Source organism: Perca fluviatilis, chromosome 10, assembly GCF_010015445.1.
Source record: "Perca fluviatilis chromosome 10, GENO_Pfluv_1.0, whole genome shotgun sequence".
Taxonomy (NCBI): Eukaryota; Metazoa; Chordata; class Actinopteri; order Perciformes; family Percidae; genus Perca; species Perca fluviatilis.
Window position 1 is genome coordinate 4,508,336 of NC_053121.1, and position 24,052 is coordinate 4,532,387.

Sequence of the window (24,052 nt, forward strand, 5' to 3'; positions counted from 1 at the left end):
TATACCTTTAAGCAATTTGGGGGAAATATATATGTGTCTTTTAACAGGAGGGAACTCTCTTGTTGTGCATACAAACTCCATTAATTATGTAAGCAAAGCAACTTCCTCTTAAACAAGTCTTGGTGGTGGTTTTTAATCTATCCTTCACATTCTTTCCAAGATATAATTACCTCCCATTTAACAAATAAAATAAGAGAAATATCCCTTGTCTTTTTTTCTTTTCTTACTTGAGTCCAGAGGTCCAAAAGCTTCCTAGCAGTGACACCGTTATGAAGGTATGAGGGTGGATCTCTTTGAGAAGGTTCCCCTCCAGCTGCAGGAGTTTTAGGGAGGTCAGGCCAGAGAAGGAGTAGGGCTCTATAAAGTCAATGAGGTTGTGGTCCAGATGGAGACGGATCAAACCAACAAGGCCCTCCAATAGACCAGGGTTCACCAATGTGAGCTTGTTGTAACTCAACTTCAAGATCTGGGGAAAAAAAAGGGTGAGTTATAGTGACATTTATTGACCATTCAAACTATATTAAAGCAACACTAGAGAACTTTTCCCGCTTCGGTCCCCCTACAGGTTGGAAGCGGAATTGTCCATTACATTACATTATGCAAGTTTGCCAGATCGGGTAGCGCGAGCTGTAGTTCCAATGAGATAACCTGTCGGGGGACAGAAGTGGGAAAAGTTCTCTAGTGTTGCTTTAAGCAATAGAATGTCCATATTCAGCAGCCATCTAGCTCTCTTTAAATTCACCAACTCCTTAAAACATATTGTTATCTTTAGCTTGATAGATGAAGTTTTATTCAGCTGCTTGTTTTTTTTGGGTCTTTGATTTTTCATGCTTGACAGATAGTGTACACCCGACTTGTCTAAGCTTGTTTGCTGGAAATGGCTGCCTCAGGATAAAATGAGCTAAAAGTAACCAATAGTGGCTTATAGATAGAAGACTTTCTCAGTGGGTTTGGCAGCATGTAGAACCTTCAGATTTCTTAATTCTGTTAGATATTGTAATAAAGTGATTGTGATTACTTAAAAAAAAAAAAGTGCACTAGGTGAGATTTTCATTTTGAAACTATCAGCTGCAAAATAGCATCTCATCCTCATTATATGAGACATTTGTTCCTCCAATAACTCAATGACTCAACCCCAACATCTACCTCCGGTGCTGAAAAATAAAGCCAATGCAGAATTGAGGCTGGATCCAAAAGAGAGTCAATCCCTATAGACCCCCATGTTAAAATGGCCAACGTTACAGCAGAATTAAACATGTTTACGGCATGGTATTAAAATGGTTTTGGTCTGTAATTCTAATTAAGGGCGTTCTGCTTTGAGTGCTTTGGCTGCCGTCACAGGAGACGAGCATAGACTGGAGGCTTCATTCGCCTCAGCTCCATCCACGTTCCACCTCTTTGCCCATTTTTGAATGCCAGGCACTGCCAAGATCACCGGAGCCACCCGAAGCCGCCCACACTAAGCTTAATTTTGGCTCAGAAACTATATAACTATATATGCTCAACCCCAACCCTAACTGTTTCTGCTTCACATCCAATTCTGATGCATTCAGTCTGTTTAGGGACTGTTTGTTTTTTATTTAAGGGGCTACCGGAGGAGTTTTGGTATCTTTAGTCAAAATAGACTTGACCCTCCCTTCGCCAGCAATACATTTTTCTATGACCCTCCAAAAGGATAGAGAAAAAAAGGAATGACCCTCCCCAACATTTTTTTTATGCCTTCTGTACTGGTTTGCACTTGGCAAAGATGTACATTTGCCCATTGTTTTTTTACAACCATAACATACATGTTTTAACCTCTGCTTTCTCATCTTACACATCACACTCCACTATTATGGTGGCCATTTCAGTCACTAACATTGTTGCGGAAACACAATAAGCATGGAAACTAAATGCACACTTCCTGCATTACTGCATTACTTCAAATACTAAGTTACTCCTCTAGTAAACTAGTATTCACATGAAATAAAACAATAAAAGATTGAGACCATTCAACAAAGCACACTGGGTAATAACCCATATTGACAGCTAGCCCGCCCAATCAGAAACTCAAAGGTAAGTGTGTTGGTGTGCAACCATGGATTGCTGTTGTGGCCAACAACTGGAAACTTTATACATTGTTCATCTGCTATTTCATTACTAAATTCACTTCTGAGAATTTTTTATGCGAGAAATCAATCATGTAGAGGTCAAATATGGGCCGTTTTACGAAAATTGATGGCTAATTGCAAATTTGGTCCGACTGTGTCGGAGTTCAGAAGCTCCACAGTCTCATGTGACAGCCGGCGGGTGCCTGCCGGGGTTGCTGGCTTGCCGCCCGCCCTGTCCACCTTCCCCAGACCCCGCTGTGAGCTGGCTGGAGCTCTATAGATAGGATTGGAGATGAGAAGTTTAACTGACACGTAACTGCGATCAGCGCTCACACGCTCCACTTAGCACAAACTGCAATGTTTAATTTTAAATGAATGTGGTCTACAGGCAACGTGAAACCTTAGAGCTAGTCAGCTTCATTATATTCCAGCTCCATGTCAGTGACAATACTTTGGCAACAGGTGGTGCAGTTAGCTATAGGGTTGCATTCTCAAAGAAAGCAACTCCAAACTCGTGTTGCTGTCATGTTGCGATTTTTGTTGGGTCAGACCCATCTGCTAGCGATGGGAGGCCGAGAGTGAGAGCTACATGGAAAGGTATGCACCCAACAAGCCACTTTGAAATTTTGCGGTTTTCATGAATACAAAAGTTGGGTGACCCTCCCCTCAACAAAGAATAAAAAGACATGACCCTCCCCTATTTTCCTCCGGTGGTCCATTCCATAAATACCGAACAGTCCCTTACAATGCAAATTTAGGTTCTGATTCAGCACTTCTGGAGCCAACAAGACATACTGCGTTTTTAGTTAAGCAATCAAAGCACCACTAATTAGTGGCTTTAATGGGGCTTATGTAGGGGGAGATTTGATTTGGCTGTGTTTGTACATGCACTGTGGTGTTAGCCAGCCCCAGCATGGTTCACTACTTTTACATATGCTTTGGCTACACGTTGCTCCAGATATGATTTAGAGCCAGATATGAAGAAGGTAACAGATCAAAGACCCACACATCAAAAACCCTTTGTATTTAACAGGTGACTTGCATCTGTTTGGGACCTGAACAGAATGTAGGAGAAAACCCAGGTTCTCGCAGAATTAACTCTAAGAATAAGAAACTAACTTAAGTTATGGGACTTAATTCTAAATGATGAGCCATGATTAAAAATTAAGTTTGATATTTCAGTCCTTGGTGCAGGTTCACTTGCTCCTAGATCCACGTGGGTTCATGAATTCAGTAGGTTATATTTGAAATGGCTTTTCACTACAATTAGTAAACAATTAGAAGTCTGCCTGATTTTGAAGACACATTTTGAGAAGTTAAGTATTAATAATATAGTATTACCAGAATACACACACACAAACACAAACCCTACCTGTAGTGACCTCAGGTTGTAAAACGCCCCAGGATGGATTGTGCTTATGTCGTTGCCGTGCAACATGAGCATTTCCAGTTCCCGCAGTGACCTGAATTCTGACCCGTCCAACTCCGTCAGGCTGTTATAACTGTTAGAGAGAGAAAAGAAACAGAACCAGTTTCTGGGATGAAAGAGTAAGAGAGGGTCATAAGGCGGGTCAGAGGGATAGGAAACTAATATTAGTTAACAGTCAGCGCTTGCGTGTGTGTCTGGGCAATGTGACCTTTCAAATGACGAGGGGGAAAGATATCTGGAAAGAATGGATGAAAAGAAGGAGAGAGGGATCACACCTAGACCCCAGGCAACCTTTGACACGCAGTTATTGCATCATTAGTCAGGGGAAACATACACACACAGAATTACCATGCTGCATCTACTTCACAACCTTCTTAGTTAGCATCAATGTACAGTGGGCATTCGCCCAGCATGCGTTTAGAAATTCAGTATTTTTTTTTTTTAATTAGGTTTGTCCTCTTGTAAACAACATTAACGTAACACAGCAGCAAGGGTCTATGTGCATATTGCCCCATGAGATAATTATATCAGCAATCAAAATACAAATAAATATTAGAAAAACCTTCTTTGAAGTCTTTAGGTTGTAAATGCCCGAGCCAAAGACATTAATCATCAAAGGAACTTAACAGAACACGTTCTCTATTGGCAGGGGCCGACAGCATTTGACAGGTTTCAGTGTATGAGAGTTAGTCAGGCCTTCCAAGAACAGGAATCAGGACAGTACTGTCTGACAGTCTGCTATCCTGTTGTCAGTGTGCAAAACACAACTATCCCTGGGAGCAGTTATCCCTACCCTATTGAACGCATAAGGGAGATTCTGCGTTTTTTCCACTGCATCAATAAAACAGCCAGCTCACAATATATAATCTGGTGCTCACTTTCATCTAGGTTGTCTTTCAGTACCATGATGCACATAGTTTTAGTGTTAACTGAACTTTGAACCCTGGCAGTGTTTGTGCTTTGTTTTTATAACCTAACAATTTTGCATTTCATCACCATACAGTAGTTACAAGCTTTCGCAGAATACATTTCATGGTACACATGGTCCACAAACATTTGGACACAGCGCTCCAAAGTCAGACCTGGTGAAAAGTGCAGGGGGGTTTCAGAAGCTGTTAAGACGAGCATGCCAGGCACTTAGCTTGAAGCGTACCGAGGCTGTAAGTGTAAAACTACCTTTACTTTACTGTTGTCAGTCCAGTTTCCTTTGTTGCACTTCTGTATGTAAATTGTACGTTTCAGCAGCCAAGTGAATTAGACATGGCAACCAAATATTACATGCACTCCTAATGGGACAGAACTTGCAATAATAGTTTATTTGATTACAGCTTTAATCATGGCAGACTTGTATGCACTGTTTTCCATAATACATCATTACCTTATCATGACAGAGCACCTGAAGAAATACTATGCCAGGTGCTTAGGTGATCCATACCATCCTCCACGCCACTGAACAATCAGCACAGAATTTCTTTTGAAAGAGTATGGATGCCTGCATTTATTAGAGCAATGTATTTTTAAATGCAAAGCCCATTGCTCCAAACTAAAGGAAAACAGGCCCAAGACTGTAAATAACACACTCCAAACATGCCTGGTATGAACATATACCAACAGTTTTGAATTAGAGGCTAAATCCCCCTGGTCTGGACCCCAGTTAGCAGGGTGGTCTCATGTTTAGAAAGTAAGAGCCTGTTAGTTACTTAAAGGTTTGATCCCCTTCCAAATGTCTGCTCTGCTCAAGTGTCCTTGAGAAATTCTCTTTGTTCCCATTATAACAGACACCGCCTTCTACCCCACACAAAGATCAACCATCAGAAAACAATAGGGAATTAGAAATCTACATACAAAAGTGAAACATCAAACATTTAAAATCCATTGGGGTAAGTAGCAGTGACAGCAGTGTGTTCAGTTTTGTAATTGACCGTTCCCTAAGCCTCACCCCCTCTTAGTTAGTTGTTGCGCCCCGAGCGGTTGGGGGTTTGGTGCCTTGCTCAAGAGCACCTTGGCAGTGCCCAGGAGGTAAACTGGCACCTCTCCAGCTACCAGTCCAACACCGTACTTTGGTCCGTATGGGGACTTGAACCATAAATGGTTTTCTTTTACATAACTCTAATAATGTAGGGGGATTTTCTGTTGCAATACTGCAAATGGCAACTGGACAAAATTGGCTGCAAGGCTGAGCGCACTTCCAGCATCCCTGAGACAAACACGCTTTTAGCCATTCCTTACACTTTTTCTCTTGTGTTTATGGTTTTTCGACAGGCTAAAAAAAGACGCCATCCTCCATATCCTTTATGGAGTAATTTTTTACTACAACCCCACACTGCTTCAAAGTAGAGACATCCAAAGCTTGATAGGCCTGCTGTATACAGTTGCTGTTCTGGAGAGTCTAGCAATTGGTCAAAAGTAGTGGATAGAAATGTGGAATCAGCCTCTCACTTGCTGCCATGTGGAAATCATGTAGTGTCCATTTTGTAACTTTTTTATTATGTTGTACGATGATATATGCCATGTGTCTGTTTACATGTGCTGTATGGGTTTCCTTTGCACTCTGCAATATGTCTTAAGATCAGATCCATGAAACAAATGTGAGAAGGCTCTATAGTTGTAGGAATCTATTTCTTTACATAATTGGACCTGAAGGTGGTGTTGTAATTTAATTCTAATTCTAAACGCTTGCTGTTGCCAAACCTTTCCTAATGTAGTCCCAACAGTGTAATGCTGGCTGTATAAAACAGTATAGCATTCTGTTGTAGTTCAAGACCATGAGATGATCTAGAAATTACTAATAGCTCCCACAGTACCGTTCCCACTGTACTGTATATGGAGACAGTTTACCTCCTGTGGACTGTAGCTTGGCACCGCATTGTAGCTTTTTACCAACTAAAATGCTTTATTACACAGTATCAATGTATTCTATCCGGTCATGAAGAGCTGGAGAGCTAAAGCACAAATGCAATGCAGCTGAAATGCAGTGATTTCTGTTCCCACAATAGAGCAACACATGCAAATGGGAACGCCTCCTGTGAACAATACTGTAGCTCTGGCCGTGCTTGCCAAATAGTTTGCCCTGTAAATATGTATTGTTTGGAGCCAGTTATTAGACAAGGCAGTTTGTTATATACAAAACAGTGGCTGGGCTATTTTTCCGCTGTGCTGGAGGGCAGTGAAAGCTCTGTCCACATGGAAGTGATCAGGAGATTTATCCCCTCCAGAGTGAGTTCAGCAAATGCTGGTGCTAAGCCCTTATCTTCTGTGTTCAAAGAAGATGTTGTCAAATTATCGCTATTATTATTATTGTTGAGACTGCTCTCTCTGGTCAAACTGGCTCCTTATTTTCTTAAGGAAGGTTAACGTATGATAATCCGATGGCAAGCAGCAATATGTTTTCATGTTCCCACCCTTTAAAGTGATGGTTCGGAGTAATTTCACCCTAGGGTCCTTTGCACCATGACCTCGAGCCAAACACCCCCCCCAGAAGCTTTTTTCACCTGGGTCGAACATTGGGAGAGTTAGCGTAGAGTAGCGTTATCAGCTGAATAGCTTAGCGCGGGGCTAATGGATCCAGTGATGTATCTCGTAAATGACCCCACTAATAATGCCCGAAATGATACCAAACTTCTACACTAGTACAAACAGGTTATGCACTCATAAAACGATGGATTGGAAAGTTTGTAAGTACACCAGAAGTTTATGAACACTTGCCTGCTCTCTTCTGCTAGCTGCTGCTGCTGCTACCTGCAGGAAGCCGAGTGCTTAGGGCCGTCTACAAATTACAACACCGAAAAGAGATGCAACAAAAATATTTATTAATTTAACTTTTTTTTTTTAAAGTAAGTGCTGTAGTATAACTAGCAGGAGACAAGTTATAATTGAGGTAAGTTTGGAGACATTACCTTATTTAATCATTAAATTAATAAATATTTGTGTTGCATCTCTTACCGATGCAGACTTCACCAAAGGGAATTACCCACAGTTCAAAGCGTTGTGACGTTCACCGCGGAGACGATAGGGAAATCCGGAAATTACGAAGGTAAACAACAGCACGACACACGACCACGGAACGGACCAACCTGTTGTCCAGCTCGTAAAACAAGAGTTTGGAATCAGGTAGCCGTTTCCTGGGCCTTGGCCGTGTGGAAAGCAACAAACTTAAAATGAAAATTCCCAAACCGGCAAGTGTCAGCAACATCTTTGTTATTAAACGTCGCCAAGGTAACGTGATCTCGTGAAGTGCTGTCCCGATCCCATTTCTACCTATCTGAGCCCATGTGGCCTCACACACTCACTCACTTAGTACCTGAGATCAATTAAGTCTGTGAGTCCTTAGTCCTTAGCCCTCAGGGCTCACTGTGGGATTGGGCCAATGTCTCAACGCTTCAGTGTGCGAGTGATTGAGTCTTACCCAAGGTTGAGTCTCTCTGTGTTTTTCAGAAAGGTTTTTGGTATGGTGGTGAGGTGTCTGAACGTACAGTGGACCTCTTTGACGCCCGGACAGCTACAGCTCCGGGGGCAGGATGGGATGGCATGTATGGGGGAGATCTACAGAGAGGAGGAAGAAGAAAGGGCAAATAGGATGAGAGGAATGGTTAACAACAGAAAGCAGTCAGATGGAGAAGGGTAGGAATCAAATAAAAGAGAGCAGAGAAGATAAATGAGGGAAGGCATGAGAAAGCAGTGAGCAGCAGAGGCAAATTCAGAAATTCAGCAAAGAAGGAGAAGCAAACAAATGAGTTCAGACCTGTGTAGGCACTGACAGACAGTTTGGACAGAGATCAATACTAAGTGGAGGGAATCGACTTTTGGCTTATATAAAATACACCAGGTGTATTATTATTGTGCTCTCCTGTGCCCAATTCCATCAAGATATAGTCAAGATTTCCCATAGAAAAACTGGAAAATCAATCAATGTATACATTTATGTATATATATATATATATTACCGTTTGCCATAGCAGTGATGAGAAGAGCAGGGGAAACCACGCTGCAGCCAACCGGCAGAAGATGTTGGCGCACCACCACAGCGCCATGACTGGATGGCTGTCTGACTGCTTACGTCATTGAAACACCTGCAGGAGGGGATGAAGTGATTTAGATGTACACATTTGTCAATGTACCTGATGGACCGCTGACTCAGTATAGTCACATTGCTATTGATCCGTGTGCACAGTAGATGATGATGGTACAGGAAGTGACCCACTAGCAACCTGTGCAAGATCTACTCTACTATACCTTTTAACCACTGCATAATGAGATGGGCTCCAGCCCCTCATAACCCTGATCAGGATAAGCAGTTTAAATGTTAAAATTAGGTTTACACATCCAGCAGATACAGAGCAAAAGTTTTTTTGGTCTCCAACATCTCTTGAGGGAAATATCTGACCAGCTGCTAAATGCTCCACTAAGTTCACCAACTAGCTAACTTTATACAGTGTCGATTCTAGACCATTTCAAATAGAGTGGCCAGTCTGTGTCGTCCCCCCCTCCCCGCCCCGAACCGCCACTGACTTTGTACCAAAATAGTAAAGTGGCAGGTTCTTAAAATCAAAATGATGAGCTAAATGAGGCTATAAGTCGTCATAGAGTTGAGGGACTCTTATGTGTGGGTTTATCACTGTGTGACCCCTTTCACTTATAAGTAGTCATGTGATCCATTGTTAATATTTTTTCTGTTCCTGTTAGTATTTTGCAAGTTAACATCTTTAGATATTACCTATATTAAACAAGTTCCACATTCACAAGCACAGGGCCCTTATAGTATACACATCTATACGCCCATGTATTCAGCTGATACTTCATCTTTTGACACCAGATGAGTTCTTCAACCCGTAGAACAGAAGAATGTAGGAAGGATGGCTTTTCTTTTTTTAGCACAAGTAGTCTATAGAAAATGGTAATTTGCAATTTGCACAGCTCTTTGAGTAGCCTATATGTTCAATGTACATTTGTCTTCTAAGTGTTTTAACCCTGTGTTTGTTTTGTGTCTCTGTTGTAACTCTTGCAGCAATTTCTCTGTGTCCAAAACAAATTTCTCCATGGGAGACTAATAAAGATACTTTGACTTCAAACGGCAATAACTAACTCCCAGATTTATTTTTTTGCTTAGATTAGACATGGTGAAAGAGAAAATGTACATAAGGACTAGCAAAATGCAGAACATTAATAACCACTTTACACATGGCTAAGCTGGTACACCTGTAAATTTAAGATGAGGAAAGAAAGAAAGAAAGAAAGAAAGAAAGAAAGAAAGAAAGAAAGAAAGAAAGAAAGAAAGAAAGAAAGAAAGAAAGAAAGAAAGAAACTGCAGCAGCTCTCCTAACACAAAACTTTTTATCCTCCAGGTTGATAAAACATGTCAGAGAGGTTTAAACACTCGATTAAATCCTGCCCGCCTTCACTACATCTTTACTTGGGGGACTCAGCAAATTGTAAATCTTTTATTCAACATAATCTTGACTATATGTTTAGTTGAAGACACATAAAAATAGACAATCATCTATCAGCATTGAGGATTAACTACGCAAACTCACGCTCTGGTATAGCGCAAACTAATACTGTAGAATCCAACACAACACAAGAATGGAAAATAACCACTTAACATTGGCAGTTGTGGTTTTCTACAATGTCAGGTGGTTTGGCACTCACTTTGTTGATTTAAATGTTAACATGCCCCTTTCATGACATTACATACCAAAGACGCACACACACACACACACCTACCAAACTCAGAGGGAAGAGAGGAATGGGTGGAGGGAGAGAAAGACAAGCATTCACAGATAGAACCAAACAACACACACATACATATTTTGAAGTCATTAGAGGCCAGTTTGGGGTTTCTGGTTTCCTCTTCTTTCTCTGTGTTCTCTCCTCGCAGAGGGGCTAATTCACCTAACAGCTGTGTGTGTGTGTGTGTGTGTGTGTGTGTGTGTTTGACATTTGTGGCAGAAAGACAGAAGGAAAGTGCCAGTTTGACCTGGATCATGATGTGCTATTGATAGTCATTATCACACACACACACACACACACACACACACACACACACACACACACACACACACACACACACACACACACACACACATTAAACGACAAATTACAATTTTGACCTTATTTTTATTTTATTTTTATTTAACCTTTATTTAACCAGGTAGGCCATTGAGAACAGGTTCTCATTTGCAACGACGACCTGGCCAAGAAAAGCGTAAGCTTGCAAGACAGCATACAGTTTCACATACAATGATGGCACCAGATGAAAAGTCACCAAAATAATGACAATTCATCCTAAGTGGGACACAAATTCTTGCTTCTTGATTACCACAACACAACTTTTGAAGGACGCTGGAAAGCAGACCCAGTGCGGAGGTCGCTCAAGACGGTCTGGCTCCGGAGCGCGAATTGAAACACCGGCAGGGTGATTCAGTTTAACACAGCACAGCCCCTCTTAGGTGGGAAAGTATATACTCATCCAGGCCACTTTAGGTCTCATGCTCACGTTAAATGCATCACGCATGGAAAAGGAAACAGGGGGATTGATGTTACCGGCTAGCCTAGTAGCTGTGTTCTTTTGTTCAACAAGCCTAGGATAGCTTAGCATTGTAACAATTGGCAAATCTTTATGGAGACAGTTGAGATATTTCAGTCTGTTCCAAAGTAGAGGACCAACCGAGGGACACTACCATTCCTAAAATTTGACAATCTTAATTTAAGGTCCATCTACTATTTTTGAAAAAAAGCTAACCTGCATTAACTGATTTGGCTAATTGGGGGCAGTGAAAACATGCTGTAAAAACAGAACATTGTCTCATTATAACCTTCCAGTTTAATATTTACTCTCCTTTTAGCTCTGTTTTTGGTCTCCATCAACTTCGGAGAAACATATCTGGGGTTTTTTAATCCGCTAATTGCTATGGAAACATTAGCTAGTAGTCAACTTTGTCAGACTGACATTTGGTGCTGGGCACTATACAGTACTACTGTATACCGGTAGACCAAAACAGTGAGCTGAAAAACTTAAAAACTCAGTAGAGCTGAGGGGAACTGTAGTCAGGTGATAATTCTCCGTTGGTTCGTCACTATGAGCAAAACCTTTCACAAACACAGTCATTTGAACTATTGTTAATCTAAAATATAATTGAGTGCAGCTTTAAGTTAAAGTTTGTTTTGTCAAACTACTATGTACAATGTCAAAAACTTATTTTCACGATCAAATTATGAGCATTCACTGCGTATATGTGCATTAACAACCAATATGATTAATATTTATTGCTCCACAGCGGGAAATCCTCTCCTCTTGCTTTCTCCACAGGGGGATCATAGGTCAGGATCAACTACAGAACAGAAGCTCATTGTTGTGGTCAATGATACTCCAGCAGCAGGAGGGATGCTTTGTGTCACAAGTGCATGAACGTGTGGCCTCAGGTCTATAATTACTTTGCCATCTTGTTTCCAAGATCATAAAAACTCAAGCTTAACATTGTTAAAAAGCCATGTATCTGACAATGGGATATACCAATGGCGCACAATGAATGTCCCACAATGTCTGTGTAAATGTGGTCATCAGTTCTACAACTTAAACGACATGTTGAAAGGATATTGGATGCATTTTATAAGGTGTTACACACAGCTGTTCAGCGACCCTCACTTATAAAATGTCTCAGGTAAGACTGTTGCTGCAACAGCTCTTACCTTGACTTTACAGAGCAATAAAGGTGTCCATTCAGTCAGCCTCCTGTATCAAGGGTTATGCTGATCACAGGTAAACGCTGTCAACCAGTTGGTTCTCTGATCCTGCTCTCCACTAATGGCTTTACCAGCTCTCCAGTGTTAGCACTTTGGAGACACAGGAAAGGAAATGTGAGGAAAAGGTAGAAAACTGTGGGACAGAGAGAGGAAAGGAAGGGAAGAGAGGTATGACAGAGGACAAGACAGCAGAATATAAAGAGAAAACAGATGAGGAGATGAGAAAAGGGTTTTCCTGTACAATTCACTTACTCCTCCCAGACTCTTCCAGACAGAGATAAAGTACTTCCAGAGAAAGAGCCAAAGCGACCTCCTGCTTATCAAAATCATGTGCTCACTTGTACATGGCGCCTATACTCCTTAAGTCCTGCCACAATTTATCCTTCACTCCTTTGTTTCTTTCTATATGGGCTTTCTTTCCATCTTACTATCATCCAATTCTTCTGTGTTGTACTTTTAAACATGTGCAATGACTGAACCATGCAAGGAGTAAACGTCATGCTGTCACGAAGATAAAAATAATAATTGAATGAACGATGGGCAGAAACAGCAAAGGCTTTACTATACCTTAGACCAGGCGTCTTCAACGTTTTTTTAAGCCAAGGACCCCTTAACTGAGAGATATATACTACATATATTTTATAAAATGAAGTTGCATATTAAACTGGGCCTACAGTAACATGTAGGACAGCCTAAAGCCTTTATATATAAATTTTTTGCATAGAATACTAAGCTATTAAAATAATACTTGTGAATCTTTACGATAAACTGTATTTGTGGGTGGTTATCTTAGAGACTACATTACCTTTAGACCAGTAAGCCTATCATCAGTGAGTTTATATTTGCTAATAATATGTTAGTATTATGTTAAAACGTTTTAATTCATGAAAAAAACTTTACAATTTGACAATAATTTGGAGGCCCCCCTGCAGTGACTTTGAGGACCCCTTAGGGGTCCTTGACCCCCTGTTGAAGATCTCTGCCTTAGACGAATATACTGAACTTGTAGTACAGAACATAGAAACCCTCCCAATAGATCATTGGATCTTTATCTACAATTTTAGCATTTAATATGTTGAATGATAGCAGGATTATGTGAAGCAAAAACAAAAAAAAGACAGTAAGTGACATCATAAGTAACTGGCAATATTTTTGCTGATAAGCTGATATTTTCCACTTATACCTGGTGGTATCTAAGTACCATTCAGTTAGCTTTGGTTTCACTGGCCAAGGTTTTTGTTCTACCCCAGTACAATGGAGCTAAATAGACTTTGGTGCTTAGTGTCTGAAAAGTCCTATGACATGCTGCTTTTGGATGCTTTTATATAGGCCTCAGTGGTCCCCTAATACTGTATCTGAAGGCTCTTTCCCGAAATTCCGCCTTGGTGCAGAATGACAGCCACTACGAGCCAGTCCCACAATGAGCTTTGCTTAGGACGTGCAATTTCTGTGTCTGTAGCTTTAAATGCTATTGAGGAGGAGAGAGGGGGGGCAAGGTGGAGGGTGGGGGTGTGGCCTTGACCACAAGCCCCCAGGAAGAGTGCCATGCCTAAAAGCCACCATTGGCTTAGTGGATAACGGTGGTACTGCACCCCATGGCCCAGAAAGACTTTTCACATAGACTTTGCATGGCAAAAGAAACTTCTATATTTCAGTGGATAATTTGTTTTGGGGTACACCAACCTACCAGCCCGAACACACAAGGGTCCTTGTTTTTAAAAATTTTAACATTCACTAGTAGCCGAATCCAGAGTTATTAAACTATGTATGACAAACACGCGTAATGGACGCAAGCAGAGCCGCGGGACTGCGCCCACCCGCTCACATGACAGTTCTCCCGAGGTCCTGTAGCTGTAATAATGGATATAGCTAATGGTTGTAATTCACCATGTGTTCTATTAATACGTCCATGGTGTTATCTTATGATACACCCGAGGGATGAATGTATGCTGTAAAGCCTGTAACGTGGATGTAACGTAATGTATGAAGTGTTTCCCAAACTGGCGGGGCTATCGGCTAGTAGCTATTAGCGGTAGCTAGCATGGATGTATTAAGAGAACGGTAATACTATACATAGATATGCCTACATAACATTACTACAGACATAGTGATTAAATCGCCTTGGTTTTCTCTTATGATGCATCTGAGGGCTGTATGCTGTAAAGCTTGTAACGTGGATGAGGGATGAAGCCATGGATGAGCTCTGTTCACCAAACTGCAGGCTAACCTCAGTAGCTAGCGCTAGCTAGTAGCTAGCTAGTTGCTCGACATAATGATTAAATCTCCTTGGCTGTCCAAATACATCAATCGTATATTTAGCTAAGCATGTAAACGATCAGGAACAACGAAAACACAATGTTTAACATGTTGCTACCGTTTGCTACAACAACACAAACAAACTGTTGCTGGTGCGCATGTCCATCGTGACGTCATGGGCCAGTCAACACGGAAGATCCGAGCTCCATGTTTGCTTTATGCGCCTTTGAGCACTCTCATTGGAATGTACGGGGCTGTGTTGTCGATGCCTCGAGAGAACAAAGGAAGCGACTCAGAGCTTGCCGTAAAGCAGTATCTCTGGCCGTATATGTGTAGGACGTCATTGACATTTTAAAAGGCTTTTTAGAACAAAAAAGCGACTATAAAAAAATCTACACCCAGCAGTGTGTATTTTCTTTGCCTCCCCTTTCGCATGCAATCTGTATTCAAACGCTATGCAGGCTAGGGGAACTCATATTAATGTTAAAAAACCTCATAAAGTGAAATTTTCATGCCATGGGACCTTTAACATTACGAGAAACTAAATTTGATAAACTGAAGAGCTAGTGTTGCCCCTGCTAAAAGCTTTAATTGAAACAGCTGGCAGTAATTTTCTAGCAAATAGCTTTCATTAGAATTAATTAAGTTTGGAAGTTCGGTGTTCAACATGGGAAGGCCTGGGATGCTCATAGCTTTGTATTTAATTGGCCACATTGTTGAAGCGGTTTCCAGTGCAGTGCTTGTGCCGATAATGTCTACAATGATGGTGGTGAATAGGATCATGGTATGCTAACCTGTAGTTATAGTAGCCAAAGTACAAGAATGAGAAATAGGTTCCTTTTAATAACCAGTTTAATTTCTACTTTTATATATACATTTGCATCATCATGACATAATCTGGTAACTTTGCCTAGGTTTGTAAGCAACCAAAAATTGCTTTAGATATATACTAGCTAATGTTACTAGCAGCTATTATGTTATAGTATTGTTGTGGAAGTCCTGTAAGCTGTTACCTTCCATTATAGAACTATAGAATACTATTTAGAAAAGTGTGTGCTGAACTGCTAGCATATGGAGTGTGGCCTAACTATACTGCAGTAATAGTTCAGAACATAATAAGCTAGCACAGGGTTAGCTAACACTTGTATTTTTGCTAATGTCTACGTTAACGGTGGTGAATGTTAGCTAACCTTATTTAGCAAAAACTATGGCAATAAGAAAATTTCAGCTTTTCCCAATTCTTTCTAGCTTCCTACTACTAACGGAAGTTCATGAGAGATTTTAAGCATCTTTTGCATTTTCATCAATGTGATTTAAGTGTAGCATGCAGCTAGTGCACTTATTCTTATTTGCTAACACTGCACCTCACACTGTTGGAGGACCTTGTTTCAAGTGTCTCAAATAAAAAAAAGTAAGATTTTGAGCAAATGCTCTAGTCTATGCCACGTCTGTTGTTTAATATGCCTTTTCTTGGCAGACATTTTGACTTGTCATGGCAGGAAAAAAGTGTAACCCTTGATAACTCTTTTCTATTGTGTCCCAGTCCCAGCCATCGTTAATGGTGTAAATTGCACCTGTGTTTTGCACCTGCTATGCTATATTAATCAATGGAGGAAAAGTTTTTGTTTATGACAAATATGAAGCTATGATCTAATAGACAGACTTTAACACAATATAAAGAGCTTTGGGTAGGTTTTTTGACTGCTTGAACCTAGCTGTTTTGAGTTGCTTATGCTAGCACATAAATACAGGAACTAAGAGTCAACTATACAGTTCCTATCACGAGCAAGACATACTATAAAATACATTAGCGTAACCGGAATAATAGTTGCAGTGAAGAAAAACATTACCATGTGAAGCCAGTGTGGCGCTAGCACGCAGCACCACCAGTCATTTATCTACCAACCACTCTTGGCAAATTTTGGTGTCTATACTTAAATCACTAAAACCAGATCAAAAGCCCAACCCGTCTATTTAATACATGCTGTATTCCTTTAAGAATGTCTGAGTGAGGCCAATACATCTATACGTTAAAAGCATTACGCTGACTGCCAGCCAAGTCACAGCTGCTCTATTCAAGATAACACATGTCAAGAGAGGACTACAATATGATTCCCATATGTTTGCATGCAAGTCTGTAATATCATGTGCTTCCCATATATACTCATTCAGAAATCTCTTTCAACATAAGAGAGTGCTATCGAATATCAACCTTGTTGAACAGCTATGTTTTATGATTGATAGACATTTTTTGGAACTTTTATGTTTATAATATTCAGAGTTACATGATTCACTTTATTCCACATGTAGTTTATGGTAATTTATTTTAATTTACTACATAGCGACATTACTTTTTCATATTCTTTAGAGACTTCTGAGGGTAAATAAGAGTCCAATTTATTTTAGAAGTCTATTTTATTTATGGACGTTATAAAAACTGTAAGGGTAAAAATATGGAACAAATGTCCTTTTTTTAGTTTTCACTTAAACTGAATATATGGAATGAGAAACAAAATACTCTGACTGGATGTAAATTAATCACCTAAACTTTTTGAATGGGCAGATTCCTTTGAGAATTCCTTTCCAAGTATTGGCTGTAAATCTCTCAAAGTTTTAGCATGGCTTGCTGCAGTGGCACGGACAGACGCTCAGGTGGCTTTTAAGCAAATCTAAAATACTTTGTACTGTCTAGGCAAAGTCGAGCAAGCTCTCTTTTGCCTGTAGCTTATTATAACTGAAAGTTTGGGCCCTTAAAATAAAGCTGCATGTAGCTTGTAAATACTTAGAGTATTTATATGGAGCGTCTGTTTGCCTGAAGTGCTCAATGGTACCAATATGACTGAAATGCACATCGCCAAGAGACCTGCTTAAAGTAAACAAACTTTCCCAGCAACAGGCTGTGCTTGACAGAGATGTAAGTGTCTTGCACAGTATATAACATAAATATTTGCATTTTCAGATGCTCTGTGAACATAATATCAGAATTTTGTGCAGCCTTTTTGCGGTGGACAAAATAGGTTTCATTTAGATCAGAAAAGTACAAGAGCTTTTGAAAACCCTTTCCCAATAGACAGCACTAAATTAACAGCACTGGACTGTTCTAATTCTACTGAACACAAGTCAATCAACAGATGAGTTACTGGGACACCAACCACATCCGTCACTGCATGACAGTCTGTATGAAATCACATTTCAAAGCAGGATGGCATTCCTCGATGTTGCAAAGACATCTATGGCTCTAAAACTGTCACCATTGCAACCTGTTGACACTCATTAGACGACCTCACATAATTTAACTGACACTTTTTTATGAGGACAATTAGTTATCACCAGCCATACATCAACATCAGTCCGTTAACTCTCGATAATTATGCCTCAATCTATGCAAACATTCGGGATGTTGCAACATGTGAGGGGATTTTTTTTTTTTTTTTTTTTTAAATGGTATTAAAACCACAGATCTGCACAGAAAACTTAAACCGTAATTCAAACAACAGCCTCTGTTAAAGTTACTTTTACATCTGGGAGCATTTAACAAGTTCTCATTATAAAGACCACAAGAGACTCACCTGGAAATGCCTCCAGAAGGGGAAAGAATAAACAGTTGTAAGTACAAAATAGATCCCAAAAAAAGTCCTTTAGCTTTCACTGCAGGCTGGAAAGTCACAGTTTTACAAGAAAAACAGGCATAACAAAGTATTCAGTTGATGCTTTAGTCCTGTGGATGTTTGCTGACTTGTAAAGCCACTGAGGTCTCGAGGTCTGTTAAAGAGAGCAGGAGAAGGGATGGAGCGCTTTGTGTGTGTGTGTGTGTGTGTGTGTGTGTGTGTGTGTGTGTGTGTGTGTGTGTGTGTGTGTGTGTGTGTGTGTGTGTGTGTGTGTGTGTGTGTAACTTTGACCCTCTGTTGGTCCGTAAAGCATCTGGATTTCAGATTAACTTCTTTCCCTCTTTCTCGTCCCGTTCTGTAAGTGTGCGGTCAGGAATGCTGCTTCTCCATCCCCTTTTTACACCTACGCTCCTTCCTTTACCCCCTCCATTCATCTCCTCTCCCTCTCTGAGACTCTTGACTTCCATTTCACACAGGCGATCCTGGTGGAAACATTATCGCTTTCCTTTCCTTTTCACTGTTTTCTCACTTTCTCACTCCTCTGTTTGTGTCATTCCTTTCCCCTCTCTCTCTCTTGCTCTCTATCTCTGCTTCCTTTGTCTTTCCCCTCTCTGCCTGTTTTTCTCTTCACACGCTTTTCACCTTTCCAGCCCCTCCACCTCCCTCTTCCTCTCTTGAGATACATTTCAGTGTTTGAATACAGATTAGCCAATTATAATAATCCGCCTATACTGTGGATATGGAGCCAGGTGCCGGGAGCTACATACACTGACACGTACTTTGCAAAAGTTGGCAGGCAGTCAGTATCATTCATGTGAGCTGCCCTGATTAACATCTACAGTGAATCCAACAGGATGGGAAGATTTTAACAGTCCATTTGTCTTTTAAGCCCTGATACTATACATAATACCTCCAGCGTTGAAACACCATGGCACCATACTTTGTCTGTGTTGACATAGCAGTTTACAGTTTTTTTTTGCCATGTAGAAATGTAAAGTCTAGCCTTTTCATAGCATGACTGGTGGCTAAATACGAGTCTTAGACATTTTGCATGTCGACTGTGTAATAGGTTTGATCTTGTTGCTCACATTTGGAAACACTTAAGTCACAGACCTGCTCATTTGTTGCTGGAGTCAAACTCCAAACAAATCTATATGAATAGGTTCTTTTCGAACAGAGCTCTTTTGTTAATGCGCCAACTTTTATTTAGTTTACTTCAGTTAGAGGAGAAAAAAAAAAGAGATGGAGCCATTCATGTGTGGTACACAAGCCAAGGCTTGTAAAACATTTATCAAAAGCCTGTTGGTATACGGTTTTTTGTTTGGTTTGTTTTTTTCTCTTCTGTTTGTTCCCATCTCGTCGCCATATTGGAGGACAAATTTAATATAATTGTTTGGGGAAATTAACTAAACCTGAGAAAATAAAAATAATGAAGATGTAATGCTTCAGTAGAGAGGAGCAATCCTCCACCAGAAGTACATTCAAGTATTTCAATTATTACATTAGTTCATTCCATCAGTTTATCACTATCTAACTGCATTTGTCTCACGCTGGTTTGTTGGGTGGTGATGGCGCAGTGGATATGACACATGCCTTTGGTGTGAGAGCCCAGGGTTTGATTCCCAATGTGATACATGTGTCCCCTGAGTAAGACACTTAACCCATAGTTGTTCCAGTGGTGTGTGACTTCTGAGCAATTGTAAGTCACTTTGGATAAAAGTGTCAGCTAAATGGCATGTAATGTGTCCATGGTAGCTTTTAGCATTTTTGTTCAGTTGTTCAGTTTGTGGGTTAGGTTTTTTTTAAATGTGTTTTTATATAAAAAGACAAAAAAAAAAAATGTAGGAAAACATTTGAACATTGTGCAGGACAAGTTAGAAGCTAAAATGAAGATACCGCCCCTATTAAATATGGTCATACTTTAAAAGGTTTTAAGGCTAAGCAGTAATATAAAATTGATAGAAATGCAGAATTTATGTAGAAGTTGAAATGCATTACAAGAAAATCCTGCTAATAAAACATTATTTTTGGATCTTTTTAAAGGTCCAGTGTGTATTTTTTTTTGTTGTTGTTCATTATCAAAATCTGTGTTGCCCGTTCACAAACTTGTCCTTTTTCATGAATATTTCCCACCACCATCAATTCCAAGTATTCCTTTTGGCTTGAATTGTTACATTTGCATTCGCATGAACTGGGGTAGACACTCCACATTCATGCGCCATCTTGAAATACGTAAGCCGGTAAGGGACATACAGGACACACTGCTCCGCCTTTCGCGTTTCCGCTGTCACATGATAAACTCACAGGTGCTGCTAATGCTGCTAATGGGTATCATAGTTTCCCGGCCCCGGCAAGTTTGAAGAAGGAAACATGGAGGATCACAAGTATTCAAAATCCAAATTTCAGGAACGGGAGTCTTCTTCTTCACACAGAAAAATAAAAAGGATATTGAAGAGAGCAAGAGACCGGCTTTTTGAAGCGTGAAGGCTACCGTAGCTGTAATACGTACTTTGAACTGCATGGCGCGAGAAAGTTGATTGCGATTTATGATCTCAACGCTAGATGGGAGAAATTCCTACACATTGGACCTTTAAATAACAAAAATGTCGATGTTGATTTTAGTGATGGAAGTAGGTTGTTCCAAAGAGATATTCCTCTGTACTGTAATGAATATTGATTAAGGCAAGTCCGACAATATAAAAGATAAAAGTCCTCAGGGTGTCTAGTGGAATATGAGTGAATTTTTGAAGAATCATTTTGTGGAAAATTTGGGAAAAGCGCTAGGCATGTCATGAGTGAGGTGCACATATTTATACATGAACAAGTCTGGTATACTGTATGCTCACATTACTAATTGGTAGTAGTTTGTATTTTCTGAAGAGTAAAGAGTTAATGATTCTTTGTCACCATTACAACAGCAGCTGAAGAGCTTTGTTAAAACTTTCCACCATTGCAATAAAATGACACCCACAAAATGAAAGAAGTATTTTTTTGAGGTGATTCATCCATCATGATTGCCTGGTTCCAGATCTCGCTGCCCACGTCTGCAATGTTTTTTAAAGGTCCTATGACATGCTGCTTTTTGGATGATTTTATATAGGCCAAAGTGGTCCCCTAATACTGTATCTGTCTCTTTTATATAGACCTTAGTGGTCCCCTAACACTGTATCTGAAGTCTCTTTTATATAGGCCTTAGTGGTCCCCTAATACTGTATCTGAAGTCTCTTTTATATAGGCCTTAGTGGTCCCCTAATACTGTATCTGAAGTCTCTTTTATATAGGCCTAAGTGGTCCCCTAATACTGTATCTGAAGTCTCTTTTATATAGGCCTTAGTGGTCCCCTAATACTGTATCTGAAGTCTCTTTTATATAGGCCTTAGTGGTCCCCTAATACTGTATCAGAAGTCTCTTTTATATAGGCCTTAGTGGTTCCCTAATACTGTATCTGAAGTGTCTTTTATATAGGCCTTAGTGGTTCCCTAATACTGTATCTGAAGTGTCTTTATATAGACCTTAGTGGTCCCCTAATACTGTATCTGAAGTCTCTTTTATATAGGCCTTAGTGGTCCCCTAATACTGTATCTGAAGTCTCTTTTATATAGGCCTAAGTGGTCCCCTAATACTGTATCTGAAGTCTCTTTTATATAGACCTTAGTGGTCCCCTAATACTGTATCTGAAGTCTCTTTTATATAGACCTTAGTGGTCCCCTAATACTGTATCTGAAGTCTCTTTTATATAGACCTTAGTGGTCCCCTAATACTGTATCTGAAGTCTCTTTTATATAGGCCTAAGTGGTCCCCTAATACTGTATCTGAAGTATCTTTTATATAGACCTTAGTGGTCCCCTAATACTGTATCTGAAGTCTCTTTTATATAGACCTTAGTGGTCCCCTAATACTGTATCTGAAGTCTCTTTTATATAGGCCTTAGTGGTCCCCTAATACTGTCTCTGAAGTCTCTTTTATATAGACCTTAGTGGTCCCCTAATACTGTATCTGAAGTCTCTTTTATATAGACCTTAGTGGTCCCCTAATACTGTATCTGAAGTCTCTTTCCCGAAATTCAGCCTTGGTGCAGAATTACAGCCACTAGAGCCAGTCCCACAATGAGCTTTCCTTAGGATGTGCCATTTCTGTGTCTGTAGCTATTGAGGAGGAGAGCGGGGGGGCAAGGTGGAGGGTGGGGGTGTGGCCTTGACCAACTGCCATGCTTCGCTTGTTTCCAAGCCCTGATGTCTCTCTCTCTCTCTCTCTTTCTCATGGGCGGGCCAAATTTTCTGGGCGAGCAAAGCAGAGAAAGGGGAGGTAACCTTTCCGCTTATGATGTCACAAAGGGAAGATTCCTGATCGGCCCATCTGAGCTTTCATTTTCTCAAAGGCAGAGCAGGATACCCAGGGCTCGGTTTACACCTATCACCATTTCTAACCACTGGGGGACCATAGGCAGGCTGGGGGAACTCATATTAATATTAAAAAACCTCATAAAGTGAAATTTTCATGCCATGGGACCTTTAACATTCGAATAGGTGTGGCCATTAACTGCGGTTTCCCTGGTTGAAAACACAACCGAGACAATCAGAGCTTTATAGATTTAGTTTAATTGATTAAGAAGGAGAACATCATCTTCCTGTACCAGAGCCTGAAAGATAGTGACCAAGAAATGTGCTAAAATTGGCGACAAGCATAGATGAGATTGATGCAACAATAGAAGTCGTTATGGCGATTTCAAGAACTAACACCTCTTAATTTGGCATGTTTCTAATAAACAAAATGGCACATGATCACAATGTCAGATTGAATGCAAGATGTAACTCGACATCTTGACAGGATAGAAAGGCGTTCATACCAAAAGAGGGCTCGCTATATTTAGATGAAAAAATTATGCATTTCGATCGAGTGACGTGTTTCATCAGACGTGTGCCAGCTTTACTACATGAATTCATTCATTCTTTTCTAATCCTTAGTTGTCTCAAACAGGACACAACCACACTTTGACATCACTCAGCACTTTCACCTTGTACTTTTCTGGTATCCAACACTATTGCGCACACACACACACACACACACACACTTCAGTCATCAGCTCATCACAGTAATGATGGCGACTGATGCCAGGTCCATGGGCCAAATCTCATTGGCATTCTTGTGCCACATTCTTTTTCTAACACGCATACACACAACACACACACACACACACACACACACACACATAGAGTGTGAAATTACATGCCACATGCGATCCGCTACAGTACAATATATGCTGGCCCGCGCTAGATGTGCCCCCCACTAGCCCACACAGAACACATAAGTGCACAGCTGCAGAAGAATAACATAACTGTTTTGTGTAGCTAGCAGCTTGCAGCTTCTGCTAAATACAGCTACGGCTAATGACATATCAACCTGTTTAACTCAAAGCCTTCTGTAGGCCTGGCAGCCGCAGGTGACACATTGTAAGCAGATGTAAAATAATAAATAAATTTTATAGGCTAGCATAGGCTTATGCACTGAGTCTACTGGTGGACCTGTAACTCTGAGTCTCCATGTAACTATTGTGCAGTAGTCATAGCCTACTGTAACTGAATGCGTGAGCTGGTGTTCTCTGTCAGTTGGGGCTGTATGGGTGTTGACATAAGTACTAGGCATACTAAAATTCACTACAGGTCAGTCAGTTTTTCCATACAATGTTGTGTGTGTATATATATATAGCCTATCTAAGCTTTAAAAAGCTCCATCCAGATTCTTCCATGCTCAGCCATTTACCATGTTCTCTATCTGCCACTGGTTATGGGCCTGTGTATATGCAAGTGTATATTTGAATTTACTTTATTTTGACCCTGAGCTAAAAGTTCAGGGTACAGTTATGTTATTCTGTCTTAACCTGCCTTTGATGTAGGTCGTTCATTTTAGATCTCTCCCTGTGGGTCCCAAAT

At 40.4% G+C, this 24,052-nt stretch overlaps 1 protein-coding gene across 3 annotated transcripts in view; it reads right to left on the reverse strand.

Moving 5' to 3' along the window:
- The window catches only part of si:ch211-159i8.4 (matrix-remodeling-associated protein 5), a 48,695-nt gene that overhangs the window by 15,089 nt on the left and 9,554 nt on the right, over positions 1 to 24,052 (reverse strand). The window contains exons 1-5 of one of the 3 annotated variants that reach the window (XM_039812982.1): positions 18,414 to 18,698; positions 8,463 to 8,588; positions 7,925 to 8,061; positions 3,463 to 3,592; positions 228 to 466 (exon numbers count right to left, since the gene is read on the reverse strand). In XM_039812982.1, coding sequence (XP_039668916.1) covers positions 228 to 466; positions 3,463 to 3,592; positions 7,925 to 8,061; positions 8,463 to 8,549 — 593 coding nt within the window. In that variant the 5' untranslated portion in view covers positions 8,550 to 8,588; positions 18,414 to 18,698. Of the gene's footprint in view, positions 1 to 227; positions 467 to 3,462; positions 3,593 to 7,924; positions 8,062 to 8,462; positions 8,589 to 18,083; positions 18,358 to 18,413; positions 18,699 to 24,052 lie in introns of those variants that run through there. The other 2 variants (XM_039812980.1, XM_039812981.1) reach the window with 2 other exon arrangements.